This window comes from Chiloscyllium punctatum, chromosome 5, assembly GCF_047496795.1.
Source record: "Chiloscyllium punctatum isolate Juve2018m chromosome 5, sChiPun1.3, whole genome shotgun sequence".
NCBI classification, from domain to species: domain Eukaryota; kingdom Metazoa; phylum Chordata; class Chondrichthyes; order Orectolobiformes; family Hemiscylliidae; genus Chiloscyllium; species Chiloscyllium punctatum.
Window position 1 is genome coordinate 73619217 of NC_092743.1, and position 20564 is coordinate 73639780.

General features: G+C 39.8%; 1 protein-coding gene across 3 annotated transcripts in view; it reads left to right on the top strand.

Moving 5' to 3' along the window:
• tgs1 (trimethylguanosine synthase 1) overlaps positions 1–20564 on the top strand; it is a 56789-nt gene that overhangs the window by 5100 nt on the left and 31125 nt on the right. For 2 of the 3 annotated variants that reach the window (XM_072570552.1, XM_072570554.1), the window contains exons 2-6: positions 3747–3808; positions 5276–5445; positions 6012–6798; positions 12234–12351; positions 20002–20088. In XM_072570552.1, coding sequence (XP_072426653.1) covers positions 3747–3808; positions 5276–5445; positions 6012–6798; positions 12234–12351; positions 20002–20088 — 1224 coding nt within the window. The remainder of the gene's footprint in view (positions 1–3746; positions 3809–5275; positions 5446–6011; positions 6799–12233; positions 12352–20001; positions 20089–20564) is intronic. The other variant, XM_072570553.1, reaches the window with a different exon arrangement.

Below are 20564 nucleotides of genomic sequence, written 5' to 3' on the forward strand. Positions count from 1 at the left end.
GGGCAAAAGCGGTTGATGTGGATGGATTAGACCAAATGGTCAGTTTTCCATGCAGTATGATTGAGGTGCAGGAGCAGAAGGATTTGGTTGCATAATGCATAATTCATTGAATGTGATATGGTAGGTTGAGAACGTGGTGAATAAAGCATATAGTATTCTTTTAATAGTGGTGTTGAGTACAAGAGCATGGTGGTTGTGGTGAACTTGTATAAGAGACCTGGAGTATGGTGCTTGTTCTGTGGACCAATGTTTTAAGGTGGATGTGAAGACATTGGAAAGTGTGCAGAAAAGATTCCAGGATTATGACTGTTTCCCTCAGAGATGAGGAGGGTAAAAGAGATAAGAGATACCTTTGGCAGATAGATTTAAGGAGAGTCGAAAGGCATTTTACAAATACATTAAGGACAAAAGGATAAGTAGGGAGAGAACAGGGCCCTCAAAGATCAGCAAGGCAGCCTTTGTATGGAGCTGCAGGGGATGGGGGAGATACTAAATGAGTATTTTGCATCAGTGTTTAATGTAGAAAAGGACCTGGAAGATATACAATGTAGGGAAATAGATGGTGACATCTTAAAATGTCCATATTATGGAGGAGGAAGTGCTGGATGTATTGAAACACAAAAAAGTGGATAAATCTCCAGGACCTGATCAGGTGTACCCTAGAACCCTGTGGGAAGTGATTGCTGGGCCTCTTGCTGAGTTACTTGTATCATCGATAGTCACAGGTGAGGTGCTGGAAGACTGGAAGTTGGTTACCGTGGTGCCACTGTTTAGAAAGGTGGTAATGTCAAGCCAGGGAACTATAGATCGGTGAGCCTGACATCGGTGGTGGGTAAGTTGTTGGAGGGAATCCTGAGGGACAGGATGTACATGTATTTGAAAAGGCAGGGACTGATTAGGGATAGTCAACATGGCTTTGTGCATGGGAAATCATGTCTCACAAACTTGATTGAGTATTTTGAATAAGGAACAAAGAGGATTGATGAGGGCAGAGCGGTAGATGTGATTTATATAGACTTCAGTAAGGTGTTCGACAAGATTCCCCATGCGAGACTGGTTAGCAAGGTTAGATCTCATGGAATACAGGGGGTACAAGCCATTTGGATATAGAACTGGCTCCATAGTAGAAGATAGAGGGTGGTGGTGGAGGGTTGTTTTTCAGACGGGAGGCCTGTGACCAGTGGAGTGCCACAAGGATTGGTGCTGGGTCCACTACTTTTTTTGTCATTTATATAAATGATTTGGATGTGAGCTTAAGAGGTACAGTTAGTAAGTTTGCAGCTGACAGCAAAATTGGAGGTGTAGTGGACAACAAAGAAAATTACCTCTAATTACAACGGAATCTTGATCAGATGGGCTAATGGGCTGAGGAGTGGCAGATGGACTTTAATTTGGAGAAGTGCGAGGTGCTGCATTTTGGGAAAGCGAATCTTAGTAGGACTTATATACTTAAGGTCCTAGGGAGCTGAACAAAAAGCTCCTTGACAGTAGAGTCGCAGGTAGATAGGATAGTGAAGAAGGCATTTGGTATGCTTTCGTTTATCGATCAGAGTATTGAGTACAGGAGTTGGGAGATTATGTTGTGGCTGTACAGGACATTGGTGAGGCCACTGTTGGAATATTGCGTGCAGTTCTGGTCTCCTTCCTATCAGAAGGATTTTGTGAAACTTGAAAGGGTTCACAAAAGATTTACAAGGATGATGTCAGAGTTGGAGGATTTGAGCTACAGGGAGAGGCTGAACAGGCTGGGGCTGTTTTTACTGCAGTGTCGGAGGCTGAGGGGTGAACTCATAGAGGTTTATTAAATCATGAGGGGCGTGGATAGGGTAAATCATCAAGGTCTTTTCCCTGGGGTGGGGGAGTCCAGAACTAGAGGGCATAGGTTTAGGATGAGAGGGGAAAGATATAAAAGAGATCTAAGGGGCAATTTTTTCATACAGATGGTGGTGCATGTGTGGAATGGGCTGCCAGAGGAAGTGGTGGAGGCTAGTACAATTGCAACATTTAAAAGGCATCTGGATGGGTATGTAAATAGGAAGGGATTAGGGGGATGTGGGCCGGGTGCTGGGATGTGGGACTAGATTGGGTTGGGATATTTGATCGGCATGGACGAGTTGGACCGAATGGTCTGTTTCTGTGCTGTACATCTCTATGACTCTATGAAAAGATGGAGATGAAATTTGATTGAAATATTCAAAATTGTGAGAAATCTGAATAGAGTTAACAGGGAGAAATTGTCCCACTTGTGGGACAATAACAGGAGTGTGCAGGTGTAAAATAGCGATATTAGAAAAAAAATTTCTTTAAGCAGTTTAAGGTCTGGAATGATAGGGTCTGACCAAAGTTCTATCCAAGTACAATGTAACATCTAATTCCTTTGCATTCCATCTGCATTTGAGATGAACATTGCCAATTCATTAGCTGCCTTAATTTTCTTTTTGTACCTGTTTCTGACTCTGATTCCTGTGCATACATCCCTGAGTTGCTGTACTCTTTTTATAGCTCCTACTTCCTCATTATGATTGTACCAGTACTCAAAATATGCTTTCTGTATGAGAAAATAAGGCATACCATATCGTCATTCAAAATGAAGATATATATAACACAGTGCTGAATTTTGTATTCCAGAACAGGCTCCTATCTAGATTTTATGACCATATTAATTCCTGAATAGAATTGATAAGAATATTTATACCTGGATGAATTCTTTGAAGAAATTTAGGATGTCTCTCTTCCAACAGTTAAAATTGTTTGCAGCAAGTGAGCACTTCAGTTTTGATTCTTCCATTTTTGTTTCCCACTGACTGCTGTTTTCAGACTTGCTGATTTTAGCCCTTTGTGAACTGCAGAACAAGGGTTATTTATAATTAAACATTTCAATAGAGTAGTTAAAAGTTTCTTGCTAGTTTTGTTTGTTATTCTGCCAAACTGAATCATAAGATTTTAAACAAACAGATTTTGTTCAAGTTTGAATACATTGATTTAAGTTTCTTGTTTTTGTGTTGACCGTCACTGTGAAATCCTGCATAATAGTTTATATTTGAAGCATAAAAATTGTTAAATATATAGACATGCATAATATGGTTTGAGTTCAATAATAGTCTCACCTTTCAGAAAATCGTGTATCTGGGATTATTTCAGGATGCAACCCAATATAGCATTCCTGATACAGCATTACTGATACACCTTTCATTCCTTAGCTGATCATCTGAACCACTTCTACAGATACATCAGCTGCTACCTTGCTCTTCCAAGGGTGACTGAATTCACGGTAATCTATTTAATGAAACCAGATTGCAGCTCAAAACCTGCATCACAGAGTCCGGCAACATAGTAAGACATCCACTTTGGGAACAAATAAACAGCGCTTTAGTGCTGCAGAACCGACTGTTTTGGGTATGACTGGGTCATATTTTTGCCTGGGCTCGGAGATTGAGGGGCATGAATGTAGGTACGCTGTTCAACAAAACTATTCCTAGCATCATTATCCATCATTAATATTATTCTTGTAATCAGATTATTATCTTCCAAGTATTATCTTCAAATGTATCAATGGTTTTTTTTTCTCTAGTTGTGCCCTTTTGATGCTTGGAAGGTCACAGAACAGGATCAGTTGCTAAATGTGTGCACAGGCAAGAAAAGTGATAATGTCTAAATTAGGAAAGGCATACTTAAACTATTTATCGGGATATTTCTGTACACTATACTTGTAACTGTGATGTTGGCTCACATTGCATTTATTTCAGTGATCGGAAACTTTACAGGATGGGATTAATGGGGACATGTTATGACTATGAAGATAATGGAGGTACGTATCAGATATTTGGTTGTGTTGAAAGTTGCTTATTAGTTTTCTCTATTTTGTGTTTACTTAGTTTTTTTGTATCCTGTTTCAAAGTTCCCTGATACTCTTTAGAGTTTGATTTTAAATGTTTGCAGTATGTCATAAAGAAAGTGTACATCATGCAGTGGTATTTCAGAAGTAAAATTAAGCATTATCCAGTACGTAGTTTTTCTTAAATCTTGTATTGGATGGATGGCATGACCTCCATTACTGTTGTTTTCAATTTTGGCAATATATTGTAGTTCTATTGTATTAACTACAATATATTGTAGTTAATTACCTTTTTATATTTTTGAGTTTCATATACGTAGTAAGCTTTTTGGATTGGTGTATTTGCTCAGTTTCAACAGTTTTTGCTTTCAGCAAATTTACTATTTTAAATTTCTATTGCTTTTTTAAAAGCAATTACAATAAGCTTAAACATTAACCACTACACACATCACTCCCCTGACTGGAATGGGGAAGTGGAAGAAGTATACACAAGGTACACAAATTGGGAGCAGAGCAGGTAGACAATTTGTGAAATTTTCATTTATGGACCTTAGTTTCATATGTCTGTTCTCCATCTGTATCTGGTGCAAAACAGCCAGGAGGCCTGGGTTCAAGTCCCGCTTTCTCCAAAGGTGAGTAACGGCACTTCTAAAAGTTGTTTAGAAAATATCTAGTATATGATTTCCACATGGCAACATTATTCATTTGGAATATTTGTTAATTGTTTGCAATGTAATTGGTTAATGGGAATCACAAGATAATGTATTTCAAATGTTTTGAATGTAATTTTCTATTCCAGCTGTTTGGTTCATGTCTCACTATTAGCAAAGAGAAGTTGGACCTTGTTAAATAAGCTGTGACTTTGTTTTTTGGTGTATTACTTCTCAGTAGTAGCGAAAAATCCTTTCTATCCTGGAAAAGTTAATTTTATACTTGTGAAATGTCAAATTTCTCCAGTTAGTAAAAACAAATCCATATTTTAAGGCCTGTTCATCTTTATTTCAATTTCTTCTGTCTTAACAGTGTTTTAAATTTATCTCGCTATTTGAAAGACTAAATTAAGCAAACAGATTTTAACTGCTTTTAATTTCCTGGTTTTCTGTATGAGAGTACATCAGTTTGAGGTTTTTCAACTGGACATGTACTTGCAGACATCACTGCAAGAAAGGAAAGTCCATTTTATTTGACATTAGTTTTAAACTGCCTTTTGGGAAAAGAAAGTCAGTAATTGTTGTGGCAAGCTTTCTTAGAGGTCTGCAGCAAGCAACTTCTCTTTGCTCACTGAAAGTCTAGGCCATCAAATTCAGAAGTTTTTATTATTTGTTTGACATTTGCATTACCTGGCTGTGGATTTCACCTTTCAATGAAATGAATGTAGAGATTTTGGAATATTGAAAGAGACTTATGTGTGATATTGTAGCTGCTAATTGCTATTTATAGATATCCAAGAGGAAGACGAAAAGAGTGAAGAAGACTTGAACATTAATGAACCCACTCTTAATACTGTAGACACTCAGGAGGAAAACAGAGTGGATAGTGAGGCAGAACTGATGGCAAATATGGGATTACCTCTCCAGTTTGGAAGTTCTTCTAGCAATAGACAATCAGTGGTATGAACCATTCTGGTATAATTTAGCTCCAAAATTTAAATGAGCGAACTTTTGCGGGTTTTAATTTTAAATTGCCAAAATAGTTTTCTTGCACAGAAATCAATCCAGAATATTGAACTACCTGTATAGTGAAAGGCCATGTATGACTTTGTGACTTCCTACAATTGAACAATGGATGTATTATCTTTCAGAGAAACAATTTTAATTTGCTTGTCTTCAAACTTGTGGCAAAAAATATTCCCACCAAAACCGTTGAGTTTTTTGCATCATAATGTGAACAAAATAATAAATGAAATCCTGTAGCTTATCATTAATTTATCTATCTTTACAGCTGAAGCAAAAGATATTTTCTTCAGCAGTCTATCTTTACAGCTGAAGCAAAAGATATTTTCTTCAGCAGTCTTAACTGAACAAAATTATTTAATTTTTGAGATTATAAAATTAATCTACAGATGTGACTTTGCACAAAATGTACACTATTAAAGTTAAAAATGAAGAAACAGACTTTTATTTTCATAAGTGTTGTTAATTCAGATAAATAAAATATTTTTGTTTTCTGTTACAAGCCAATTGCAGTTTCAAAGAAAAAGACCAGAAAGAAAAAACTAAATTATCAGCACGCTGAGGATCTGACTGAAGTTTGTAAAGAGTATCCAAAAGAATCTTTAAATGGTATTTCTGATGTAACTGGCTTAGAGTTGACTGATAGCAAAACAGATTTTGAAATGGATAATACTGGTATTGATCATTCAAGTGATGGAGCAGTGGTTCCTGAGCTCGGGTCCATGCCAGACTGGGATAAATATTGGAGTCAGTATGGTGAGGGCATTCTTTGGGAAAATTGGATGAGCAAACACCCTGAGTGGTCTGAAGACTCACTTGCACCTTGGAACTCCCTTGATACTAAGGAGCAGTGGCAACAGTTTTATGCTGATCAATATTGGCTGTATTATGAGCAGTTTCAGTACTGGATAGATCAAGGATGGTCTGTGGATTGGACTAAAGAAAGCGATCTTGGGAAAGATCTATTTTGCACAAATGCAGAAGAAACAGAAGACTCTTTCATTAATACTGCAAATAATTCTCCTGAACATTTCAAGACTCTGATGCCAGTAGAATCTACCAATGCATCAAATGGTAATGAAGTTGGTTATGGAGAGATTGTCAGTTTGATCAATGATATAAGACTCCGTCCAGAAAGTGAGACCAAGCAATCAACTGGCGTGAATAGCAATATCTGCTGGAGTTTTGCTGATGCTGCAGTTTCATGTGCTGCTGATGAGAAAGAACCATGTAATGGAGACAACAGCAAAAGATCTGCATCTGATGGAACTATCTCCACAGTTCATTCAGGTTGGTATTGCCAAAATCACATGCAAGTGCAAACAGTTGCTTAGGAACAACTTGTATTAGTTGGATAGATTGGAGATGGGCAACTGAAGTTTAGTTTAGAATCTCCCATCTTCTCTTGAAGTGGTCTATACCGGTATTGACATAAAGTCATGACATAAAGTTATAGATGACATTTCATGGATATTGGTACCTTTTTCTGTTACTTTTCCTTTCCTTGTGTTAAATGTCCTGTAACTTGAGGTAGCTATCTACTTTAAATTGATCTCCACGTATTGCTTGTATTAATGAAGTTTAGGGTGTAGTTTGCTTGCTGAGCTGTAGGTTTGATATCCAGACGTTTCATTACCTGGCTAGGTAACATCATCAGTGGCGACCTCCAAGTGAAGTGAAGCTATTAGAACATAGAACGTAGAACAGTACAGCACAGAACAGGCCCTTCAGCCCATGATGTTGTGCCGGCCACTGATCCTCATGTATGCACCCTCAAATTTCTGTGACCATATGCATGTCCAGGAGTCTCTTAAATGTCCCCAATGACCCTGCCTCCACAACTGCTGCTGGCAACACATTCCATGCTCTCACAACTCTCTGTGTAAAGAACCAGTCTCTGACATCCCTTCTATACTTTCCTCCAACCAGCTTAAAACTATGACCCTTCATGTTTGTCATTTCTGCCCTGGGAAATAGTCTATGGCTATCGACTCTATCTATGCCTCACATTATCTTGTATACCTCAATTAGGTCCCCTCTTCTCCTCCTTTTCTCCAGTGAAAAATGTCCGAGCTCAGTCAACTTCTCCTCATAAGATAAGCCCTCCAGTCCAGGCAGCATCCTGGTAAACCCCCTCTGAACCGCACCAAAGCAATGTCTCCTGCTTTCTATTTATATCTTTCTCCTGGATGGGGTTCCTGGGGTTTGTGGTGATGTCATTTCCTGTTTGTTTTCTGAGGGGTTGATAGGTGGCATCCAGATCTATGTGTTTGTTTATGGCGTTGTGGTTGGAGTGCCAGGCCTCTAGGAATTCTCCTGGTGGCATAAGCCCTTCATATCATTCATTCCTGAGGAAGGGCTCTTTCCCAAAATGTCTATTCTCCTGCCCTTTGGATGCTGCCTGATCTGCTGTGCTTTTCCAGTGCCACTCAACTCTGATCTCCAGCATCTGCAGTCCTCACTTTCTCCCTCAGAAAAAAATGCATTTACTATGCTCTAATTTTTCTGTGTGATCTTCCAATGGAGAATCCTTCAGAAGTGACTCAGTGCAGTGAGTTTTGGAGAGACCAAAATCTATGTGCAATCTATGCTGATTTTTACTGCACTAGCTGCTATATTCCAGTTGGTAAAGAGTATAAATTTTCCAAAGCTCCTTTTGGAAAAACTAAAAATAGAGGGTATGAGGCAGTAAGTTTTTAGTTAACTTGATTGAAGAATTCAGCAGTAATATTATCACTTAACAGTGTGCTACCATAAAGCTTATGATTTACTGCCTCATGAAAGAAAGAAAATCAACTGAATTCTGAAATTTAGACTGTTGGGCTATTTTTTTAAAAAATTGATTATGCGTTGCAATACATTGTGTTTCATGGTTAAGGTGTTATCAGGTCAGGGCTGCTGGTGCAGTGATAGGGAGTTAACTGGTTCAGGTTAGTTGACTGAGGACGTAGCAAGAGTCAGGAGGATCATTGTGACTAACTGAGAATTCACTTGTATAGTTCTTTTGCAGTTAGACTAATGCTTTTTTTTTGCCTTATTTCCTGGGTCATTATTCAGGTAACTGTGTCAGAACCGTCCAATGTCTCCGACTCCAACTCAAAGTGGAAGACTTGTTTGGTGACGGGGTCTCTGGGAGCATGGGAGAGAAATTTAGATTTCCTGGCAAACTCTCATTGAGTTACTGTTTTTTTTTGAGGGGCACTCTGTCACATCTTCTTGGTTATTTCTCTGATGATCTGAAACCTTGAAGATCTGAGCCCTTGTGTGTAAATAGGCTGATACTTTTACTTGGAACACACCAAGTGCAAATTTTTTTCAAGTCTGGGAAGGGTTTCCTCTTAGGCTGTATCAAGGGAATGCTGACTAAGAAGAATGCTTTGCATTTGGTGTCACGGTGGAGCAGTCTGAGAAGAGTGTGCTCTCAATTGGTGTCCTAATGAAGTAGTTTGGAAAGGATATCCTACTTGTTGGAAAGAATCAAAGTGTGACATCACAGGCAAAAAGGGAGTGGTCTTAGCATTTTGCAGGAGCAGAGGCTCCAAAGGAGAGAGTTAATTGGTAAGTCCAGGTAAAAGTTTCAACTTTTATCACTCATAGTTTATGGTGTAGGTTTGCTCACTGAGCTGTAGGTTTGATATCCAGATATTTCATTACCTGGCTGGATCATCGATGGCGACCTCCAAGTGAAGTGAAGCTGTTGTCTCCTGCTTTCTATTTATATCTTTTTCTCCTGGATGGGGTTCCTGGGGTTTGTGGTGATGTCATTTCCTGTTAGTTTTCTGAGGAGTTGATAGATGGTATCTAGATCTATGTGTTTGTTTATGGCATTGTGGTTGGAGTGCCAGGCCTCTAGGAATTCTCTGGCATGTCTTTGCTTAGCCTGTCCCAGGGTAGATGTGTTGTCCCAGTCGAAATGGTGGTTTTTTTCATCCATGTGTAGGGCTACAAGGGAGAGAGGGTCATGTCTTTTTGTGACTAGCTGGTGTTAGTGTATCCTGGTGGCTAACTTTCTTCCTGTTTGTCCTACGTAGTGTTTGTGGCAGTCCTTGCATGGAATTTTGTAGATGACATTGGTTTTGTCAGTGGGTTGTACGGGGTCTTTTAAGTTTGCTAGTTTTTGTTTGAGAGTGTTGGTGGATTTGTGTGTTACTAGGATTCCGAGGGGGTCTTCGTAGTCTGGCTGTCATTTCTGAAACATTTTTGAGGTTTTCTAGGGCTTTCTTTTCTTGTGTGTTCAGTTCGTTTCCTTCCCTCTTTTGGCTCAGAGTAGGTGCAACTGTCTGTCTGAGTAGAAAACCTTAGACAAAAACATAGTTATATTACCTGCAGACAAAGGTCGGCTCACAGTCATCCTGAACGGAAGGGACTACATAGAGGAAGCCAATGCACTACTCGCAGACACCAACACCTACCAACAGGTGGCGCTAGACCCGACCCAAAAACTAGGAAAACAAAATTATATATCTCCTAAGAAAATTACACAATTCCGGACAATTAAACAAGACAGAATTCTAGAAAATGAAACCCGACGGGACCAACACCCCGCGATTCTACGGACTACCAACAATCCATAAACCAGGAGCCCCCCTCAGACCTATAGCCTCACTACCCGGAACACCAACTTACAGACTGGCCAAAGAACTACACGCAAGACTGAAATACCTAGTAGAAGAGTCACAGCACTCCATCCAATCCACCCAGGAATTCCTAAAAATCATCAAAAACACCAAAATAGAGGAAGACGAGACAATGATCTTATTTGACATCGACCTGGCAAAGGAAACACTTACCACACTTTTAGAAGAGACCATCACACACACACCAACCATCATCCATCACATTACCAACGAAAACATCATGAAGCCTCACCACCCACTTCACTTTCAACAACATAGTCTACAAACAAACCAATGGCACACCCATGGGATCTCCGCTGTCAGGAGTCATAGCAGAAGCAGAAATGCAAAGACTAGAACAAACCGCCCTACCAACCATCAAACCAAAAATCTGGGTCTGCTACGTGGATGACATCTTTGTCATCACAAAACGAAACAAGATAGAAGAGACATTTAACATCATCAACAACACCCTCACAGGCATAAAGTTCACCAAGGAGGAAGAAATCAACAACAAACTCGCATTCCTGGACGTCACAGTCGAAAGAAAGGTCAACGGAGAACTACAAACCTACGTATACAGAAAACCGACAAACACTGACCAAATACTTAACTACACCAGCAACCATCCCAACACACACAAACAAAGCTGTATCAGAACACTATTCCAACGAGCTACCACACACTGCAGCGTAGACGAACTTTGGAAAACCGAGGAGAACCACCTATACAAAGTATTCAAGAAGAACGGATACTCAAAATGCAGTGCGCAGATTCCTCAAGAGCAAACCATGACCAGCAGACCAAACACCGTCTTAAGCCCTAACCACCTTACCATACATCAAAGAAGTTTCAGAAATGACAGCCAGACTACTAAGACCCCCTCGGAATCCTAGTAGCACACAACCCCACCAACACTCTCTCAAACAAAAACTAGCAAACTTAAAAGACCCCGTACAACCCATGGACAAAACCAACGTCATCTACAAAATTCCATGCAAGGACTGCCACAAACACTACATAGGACAAACAGGAAGAAAGTTAGCCACCAGGATACACGAACACCAGCTAGTCACAAAAAGACACGACCCTCTCTCCCTCGTAGCTCTACACACGGATGAAAAAAGCCACCATTTCGACTGGGACAATAAAGCTATCCTGGGACAGGCTAAGCAAGGACATGCCAGAGAATTCCTAGAGGCCTGGCACTCCAACCACAACGCCATAAGCAAACACACAGATCTGGATGCCATCTACCAACCCCTCAGAAAACGAACAGGAAATGACATCACCACAAACTCCAGGAACCCCATCCAGGAGAAAGATATAAATAGAAAGCCGGAGACATTAGCTTCGCTTCACTTGGAGGTCGCCACTGATGATGTTACCTCGCCAGGTAATGAAACGTCTGGATATCAAACCTACAACTCAGTGAGCAAAACTACACCATAAACCTCAACGTGAGCTACAAACCTTTACAAACCTTACATTAATGAAGTGATATATTGATTTGTATGATCTCAACCATATGTTCTGTAACATCTACAGTACGTAGTGACCTTTCTGCTTTGGAACTGTTTCTCTTCACAAACAATATGGTAAGGATTTGATTTAACCACCTGAAATCACTTGAGATAAACTTGTTTTTGCAGAAATACAAAGCACGCAGAAATACCAGAACAATATATTTTTTTAAAAAGTGGACTGTTGAATAACTAAGGTTAAATAAGTTGTTCTCTTTCCCCCTAAAACAACTTGATTTGGGTTTACTGAAGGTGCATGAGACTGCCTTTTAAAATTGTGCAATGTGACGTGGTTTTGATTTTATAATAATAGTGTGCCATATATAGCTTATATCAAATCAGGTTAAACAATCAAATAGATTTTAAAAGGCACATTGATTGAGCAGAATAGCAGACATGCCTCAGATCATAATTCAGTTCATGAACGAACGAATTCCAAGAAGCTTAAGTTACAGTCAAGAAGATATTATGTCCGTACAAATCCAATATATATCAACAACAGTGCAGCTAGTGTCATGCCAAGCATTTGAATATCATAAACCTTATCTTTAGAAGATCCTAAATAATTTGTGATTTACTATGCCAGCAGATTCTCATAAAACTTCCAACAAAGCTTTAAAAATTGATATGACAGCAGGAAAGAGCCACACCAGTGAAGATGACGGTGATCCAACTGAACATAGACGAGTAAAGATGAAGAGAAGGTAAATATCCTCAATTTCTATTCAATTGTATCCTATATAGAGTCATAAAAATATACGGCACAGAAACAGACCATTCGGTCCAACTTATTCATGCTGACCTGATATCCTAAATTAATCTAGTCCCATTTGCTAGCATTTGGCCTGTATCCATCCAAACCCTTCCTGTTCATATATCCATCCAGATGCCTTTTAAATGTTGCAATTGTACTAGCCTCCACCACTTCCTCTGGCAGCTCATTCCATACACGCACCACTCTCTGCATGAAAAAGTTGCCCCTTAGGTCCCTTTTAAATCTTTGCCCTCTCGCCCCAGGGAAAAGACCTTGTCTATTCATCCTATGCATGCCCCTCATGATTTTTATAAAACTTTTTATGAAGTCACCCTTCAGTATCTGATGCTCCAGGGAAAATATCCCCAATCATTTCAGCCTCTCCCTATAGCTCAAATTCTCCAACCCTGACAACGTTCTTTAAATCTTTTCTGAACTCTTTCTCATTTCACAACATGCATCCTGTAGCAGGGAGACCAGAATTGCATGCAGTATTCCAAAAGTGGCCTAACCAAAGTCTTGTAGAGCCACAACATGATCTTCCAACTCCTATAACTCTATGTGCTTGCTAAATCCTTGAACAATGAAGGCAAGCATAACAATTGCCTTTTTCACTATCCTATCCACCTCTGACTCCACTTTCAAAGAATGAAAAACCTGCACTCCAAGGTCTTTGTTCAGCAACATTCCCCAGGACCCCACCATTAGGTGTCTATGTCCTCCCTGATTTGCAGTTCTAAAATGTAGCACTTCCCATTTATCTAGACTAAACTCCATCTGCCACTCCTCAGTCCATTGGCCCATCTGATCAAGATCCCATTGTATGATGAGGTAACCTTCTTGAGGTTAGCTGTCAACTACTACTTCAATTTTGGTGTAGTCTGCAAACTGTTACAACATGGGGTAGACCTCATCTGCTAATTTAAACCAGAAACACAGATGATTTAACCTGTGCTGTAATCTGTTAAAATTTAAGAGGCCAAGAGCTATCCCAAAGGTCACTATTTAAAGTAAAAATTAACAACTTTTTTTTTAAAGTCTAACAGACAATAATTAACTAGCAACTATTTATAACTCCTTTCTCTAACCTATCTTTTACTTTCCCTTCTATAATATTTGTCCGTTAAAACCCCTGATTTAAGATTTACCAAAAAATTCAAATTTCAAAATCAGCCAGCTGTCAAATCTTCTTTATATCTTCCTCTGTCGTCGTCTTCGGGTTTCTGCTTCACGTGTTGTTGATGGATAAAGGTACCTTTTAAAGAGAGCTGTTCTGAGGGCAGTCTGCATAAGTTGTTGGCTTGGCAAATCTCCTCCAAGTGTTCAATTTTGTTTTTGGTTTTATACCCCAGAGCATCGGATCATTTCATTTGTGTTAGTATTGTCAAAATACTAAACTCCAATCAAGTTTGGAGTTTAGTATCTTGGGGTATAATTTAAACGGATTGGCTGAATTTGATTTTGTTTTTGTCTCCTAACAACTCAGGTACTGCTAGCTGCTGGACCAAATGTTACGTTGTAAATTCTCCAGCACTCTATGTGCTTGCTAAATCCTTCAACTCTCTAAGATACAGTACACCTCCACACCTTCATAACAAAACCTATTAACTATACTCCTATGTTCACATCCAAATCATTGATATAAATGATGAAAAGCAGTGGACCCAGCACGGAACCTTGTGGTATATCGCTCGTCACAGGCCTCCAGTCTGAAAAGCAATCCTAATCACCACCCTCTGTCTTCTACCTTCAAGCTAAATCTGTATCCAAATAGGTAGTTCTCCCTATTTCCATGTGATGTAACCTTGATAACCAGTCTAACCTAGTTGAACGCTTTACTGAGCAACCTCAATTATACTGATGACACAGGCAGGGCATATTTTGTTCAGTTAATCAAATGTTCGGATAACATAGTTTACCCAAGCATCGGGACTTTGAGAGCTTGTCTGGATAATCTAAAATTTGGATAATTGATGTTCAGATAACTGAGGTTGCCCTGTAGATCACCTCTGAGCTGAAAATGTGTTGCTGGAAAAGGGCAGCAGGTCAGGCAGCATCCAAGAACAGGAGAATTGACGTTTCGGGCATGAGCCCTTCTTCAGGAATCACCTCCCCTGCTCTGGCTTCATCAGTCCTCTTTGTTACTTTTTCAAAAAATTCAAGTTCGTGAGACATGATTTCCCACACACAAAGCCATATTGACTATCCCTAATCAGTCCTTGCCTTTCCAAATACATGGAATCCTGAGGGACAGGATTTACCTCCAACAACTGCCCACCACCAATGTCAGGCAACGTTGATCTCTAGTTCCCTGCCTTTTCCTTATCACCTTTCTTAAATATTGGTACCATATTAGCCAACTTCCAGTTATCTGGCACCTCACCTGTGGCTATTGGTGACACAAATATCTCAGCAACGTGCTCCGCAATCTCTTCCCTAGCTCCCCACAGAGTAACACCTGATCAGGGCCCAGATATTTATCCACCTTTTGTTTTAAGACATCCAGCGCCACCACTTCTGTAATATGGACATTTTGTAAGATGCCCCTATTAATTTTCACACGTTCTCAATCTTCCATATCCATCTCCACTGATGCAAAATATTCATTTAATATCTTCCTGATCTCCTGTGGTTCCACCTTGTGGCTTTGCTGATCTTTGAGGGACCCTATTCTCTCCCTATTTACCCTTTTGTCCTTAATGTATTTATAAAATCCCTTTGGATTCTCCTTAACGCCATTTGTCAAAGCTATCTCATCCTCTTTTTGCCCTCCTGTTTTCTCTCAAGTAATTTCTTACTACTTTTATACTGTTCTAGGGAATCACTTGATTTTCTGCTGTCTGTACCTGCCATATGCTACCTTCTTATTCTTGACCAAATCCTCCAGTCATCCAGCATCTCCTACACCTTACCCTTCACCCTTACCTACACCCTCCAGCTTTGTTCTTCACTCTAACAAGAACATACTATCTCTCTACTCTTATTATCACATTTTTGAAGGCTTACCATTTTCCAGCTATTTCTTTACCTGCAAATATCCGCCCCAATCAACTTTTAAAAATTCTTGCCTAATATAGTCAAAATTGACCTTCCTCCAATTTAGAACTTCAACTTTTAGATCTGGTCTATCCTTTTCCATACTATTTTAAAACTAATAGAAGTATGGTCACTGGCTCCAAAGTGCTCCCCCACTGACACCTCAGTCACCTGGCCTGCCTTATTTCCCAAGAGTAGGTCAAGTTTTGCACCTTCTGTAGTAGGTGCATCCATGTACTAAGTCAGAAAATTTTCTTATATGTACAGAAAAAAATTCCCCTCCATCTAAACCCTTAACACTATGGTAGTCCCAGTCTATGTTTGGAAAGTTAAAATTCCCCACCTTTATTATTCTTACTGATAGCTGAGACCTCCTTACAAATTTGTTTCTCAATTTCCTGCTGACTATTGGGGTGCTTATTGTACAATCCCAATAAGGTAATTTTTTCTCAGTCCCACCCAAATAACTTCCCTGGACATATTCTCAGGAATATCCTTCCTAAATGTTATCCTTAATCAAAAATGCCACACCCCTTCTTCTCAGGGCAGCACGGTGGCTCAGTGGTTAGCACTGCTGCCTCACAGTACCAGGGTCCGAGGTTCGATTCCAGCCTCGGGTGACTGTCTGTGTGGAGTTTGCACGTTCTTCCCCATGCCTACGTGGGTTTCTTCTGGGTGTTCCAGTTTCCTCCCACAGTCCAAAGATGTGCAGGTCAGATGAATTGGCTATGGTAAATTGCCCATTCTGTTGTGGTTCTGTTCGCCGAGCTGGGAATTTGTGTTGCAGACGTTTCATCCCCTGTCTAGGTGACATCCTCAGTGCTTGGGAGCCTCCTGTTAAGTGCTTCTGTGATCTTTCCTCCGGCATTTGCAGTGGTTTGAATCTGCCGCTTCCGGTTGTCAGTTCCAGCTGTCCGTTGCAGTGGCCGGTATATTGGGTCTAGGTCGATGTGCATATTGATAGAATCTGTGGATGAGTGCCATGCCTCTAGGAATTCCCTGGCTGTTCTCTGTTTGGCTTGTCCTATAATAGTAGTATTGTCCCAGTCAAATTCATGTTGCTTGTCATCTGCGTGTGTGGCTACTAAGGATCGCTAGTCGTGTCGTTTCGTGGCTAGTTATTGTTCATGGATGCGGATCGTTAGCTGTCTTCCTGTTGTCCTATGTAGTGTTTTGTGCTGTCCTTGCATGGGGTTTTGTACCCTACATTGGTTTTGCTCATGCTGGGTATCGGGTCCTTCGTTCTGGTGAGTTGTTGTCTGAGAGTGGCTGTTGGTTTGTGTGCTGTTATGAGTTACTGAGCACTGAGGATGTCACCTAGACAGGGGACGAAACGTCTGCAACACAAATTCCCAGCTCGGCGAACAGAACCACAACAACGAGCAAATCTTTTCACAAACTTTGAATTGCCCATAGTGTTAGGTGCATTCGTGAGAGGGAAATGGGCCTGTGTGGATTACTCTTCGGAGGGTCGGTGTGGACTGGTTGGGCCGAAGGACCTGTTTCCACACTATAGGGAATCTAATCTAATTTTGCCGCAAACACTTTCAATCCCTCCTACCACACGTATGTACTCTGAAACATTTAAGATACTTGAAAACAGACAGCAAAGGCAGCAGCTGTGCAGGTTACTGCTGGATCAAACAGCAATGAAGGTTTCTTTCTCCATTTGAGTCACTGCTCTTTCTCTGTTGTCCTCTTTTTTTTTGAAAAGTGCTGTTGTTTTGAACACTTTTTTTCCCAAAAGTTCAAAAACAATGTAACAGCTTATAATACAGTAATTACTGCTCTTAGAATCCAAGGAAATCAGCTCCACAACTGAAAATTACGGTTCTTATTCTAGGTAAATATAGTAACGTATTCCAATTTGCTTCAAAATCTTGACGTAGCTGGAACTATTTATGATTATTCGGTCAACAGAAGAGAAACAGCAAACCTGTGAACAACGCAGCTGTTTTACAACACGGTGTAGTGATTTACTGTTATAAATATAACAGCCTGTCTTTTATTCGTGGCAGAGTCCTTAACAATAAGTCTGCAACCATAGACAAGTGCTGACATTTTACTAAATTAATGATTTGGTCATTTATTGGGAGAATTGATAAGCTGAGAATTGCTGAGGGCAGTGCAGTGACTCAGTGGTTAGCACAGCTGCCACTCAGTGCCAGGGACCCAAGTTTGGTTCTAGCTTCAGGCGACTGTGGAGCTTACACATTCAATCTGTGACTGCATTGGTCTCCACCAAGTGCCCAGTTTCCTCCCACAGTCAAAGATATGCAGGTTAGATGGATTGACCATGCTAGATTGCTCATATACTGGATTAGTGGTGCTGGAAGAGCACAGCAGTTCAGGCAGCATCCAACAAGCAGCGAAATCGACATTTCGGGCAAAAGCCCTTCAGGAATGAAGGCAGTGAGCCTGAAGCGTGGAGAGATAAGCTAGAGGCCGTGCTCTTCCAGCACCACTAATCCAGTATTTGGTTTTCAGCATCTGCAGTCATTGTTTTTACCTAGATTGCTCATATGTCCAGGGTGGTGCAGGCCGGGTGGATTAGCCATCATAAATGCTGGGTTATAGGGTAGGGGAGTGAGTCTGGGTGGGATGCCCTGTGTGGATTTGGTAGTCTAAATGACCTGTTTCCACACTGTAGAGATTCTATGATTCTATGTTGTGTTTTCCAGCCCTGATAGGGGGCTGATGACATATAACTTTAATTATTATGAAGATATATTTATTGTTATAATCTTAATTATATTTTCTTATTATTGTTAAACAGATTCAATAAATGAGACTATCAGACTTTATTACTAATTGTTTAAACAATTCCTGTTATTCCTTTGAAAACCACAAATATTTCTTATAAAATCATAAGGCTGAATCTTCCCAACTCTATCATTGCAGGCCCAGATGCCTTTGGGGAAGAAGAGAGAATGAGTGAGCAGGACTAGGGCCACCTGTCTGCTCCAGGTAGAGGGAGATAATTTAGTTGGCAGAGGACCCAATTAAGGGTGACTTTATAACTATATGTAAACATTTTCCTGGTGTAGGTTCCTTTTGCTGCAATTAGAAATTCCCTTCTACATGTGGAGACTGCGAGCTTGGTGACCATCTGAGCCAGAGGCTCCACGCTCTGATGAATTTATTTTTCCTTTCTGATCTGAATTGGGTTTTTTTTTCTGAGGGAAACGATGCCTGAATGTTAAGGTACTCCCACAGCCCTGAATCTGCCATTTAGGTGACTGCTGGTGGCAATTGCAGGCTTGGGTTGATCTCATTGTTTGATTCTGAGGACCCAATAAAATTCCTGCTATAGAATTAAAGAAATATTAAAGCATAGAGAGAGGCAATTCAGCTAGTTTAGCCTACACAGGCTCTTTCCAGACAACTGGACTAGTCCCATTCCCCAACCCTTGTCATGTGGTTGTGCAGATTTTTTTCTTCAAATGCTTATCATGTTTGCTCACTCGATCAGACGGTGGATTCCATAGCTTAACCATTTGCTTTGTAAAAAGGTTTTTCCTCATGTCATTGTTGGTTCTTTTGCCAATTCCCTTTAATATGGTTCTCAGCTAATTCCCTACTGGTAATTATTTTATTCTGTCTACGCCCATTGTGATATTGAATACGTCTATCATATCTGCCCTCACCCATCTCTTTAAGGAGAGCAGTCACATTTCTCCAATCCATTCACTCATCCTTGGAAACATTTTTTGTAAATCTTTTCTGTGCCCTCTCATTTCACTTTTTGAAAATTTCATATCCTTACTAAAATGTGATGCCAAGAATTGCTACAGTCAAGGCTGAACCAGTGCTTGGTAAAAGCCCATTGTGATTCCTTGCTTTTCAATTCATTTTCTGTATGTATAGATCACTCAGTCTTTTAATTACTTTCTCAAACTGCCCTGTCACCTTTAACAATTTGATTCTCAGTCCCTCTGTTCCTGCACTCCCTTTAGACTGGTATACTTAATGTTATATTGCTTCTCATTATTTGTACCAAAATCTGTCACTTCACATTTGTGCATGAATTTTCATCTGGAACTTGTCTGCCCTTACGAACATAGTTAAGTTGGTAGTTTGAAATTTGAAAGTTTTGACCTTTTGAACCACAGAATGTTTTCTTGTAATATTGTCATGCACAGTTGGTTCCGCTATAACACGGTAATCCTGTTCTCATGTAATCCCGTGTTATAAGGAAATCACAGAATAGCAGCACTATTTCAACAAATGGGGTCAGAATCACATTAAAACTAGTACATGCTTTAAAAGTTCACATTTTAGAGACAATGTCCCCAATTCTTGAATCGCGTTATAGTGAATTCACATTAATGAAACTTGCATTATAGCAGAATGACTGCATGTTCTTTATAACATACTCTCAATTTTACTACAAATAAAGAGCTGAAATATCCTCAAAGTAAAGGATACATTTTTGTAGAAAACGTAACTTTTAGAATATTAAGTTTTTTATTAAATATATGGAAATCGAGTCTGAAATAAGTGATCATTTTATCAGCCCTGGTTTTCACTTTTGTCAACTTGTCTGTTTTGATGCCTTTTTTAGTCATGAACTCGATGCTGAGGAGAATCCAGTTGTGGCATTAGAAGATGCATACTTCGCTCTTGGCTTCAAGTACCATGCCAGTAAAAAGTAAGAATACTTTAAGATCATACTGATTTAACTAAAGCCTGCACATGAATAGATCAGACTGAAGAATACTGTTCAATCACAGACTGTGCCTAGAATGCTATAGTTCAGAGAGCCTGTGCTCCTCTGATAATATCTGGGTCCTTGACTCATTTGCCCGGTAACCTGTTAAAGGGACTTAACTCGACATCATTCCACAACAACTGTGCTTTTTAATCAGTCTAAGTTGTTGCATTATCAATGTAATAGATAAATGAGGATAAAGAAAACCAGGAAAATGGATGAAATATACATAGAAGTAAAATATTTCAGCCAAATTCTCCATGATATAATATGAAACCAATAAATTCAGAAATCTCTCAAATTTTTTTCCTGAAACCGGGTGAACGTTGATGATTGTTTACATGAATTAGCTTAATTACAAACGTTAGGGAATTAGATCTGTAATTATTTCCATTTTTTTGGCAGTACAGTGATAG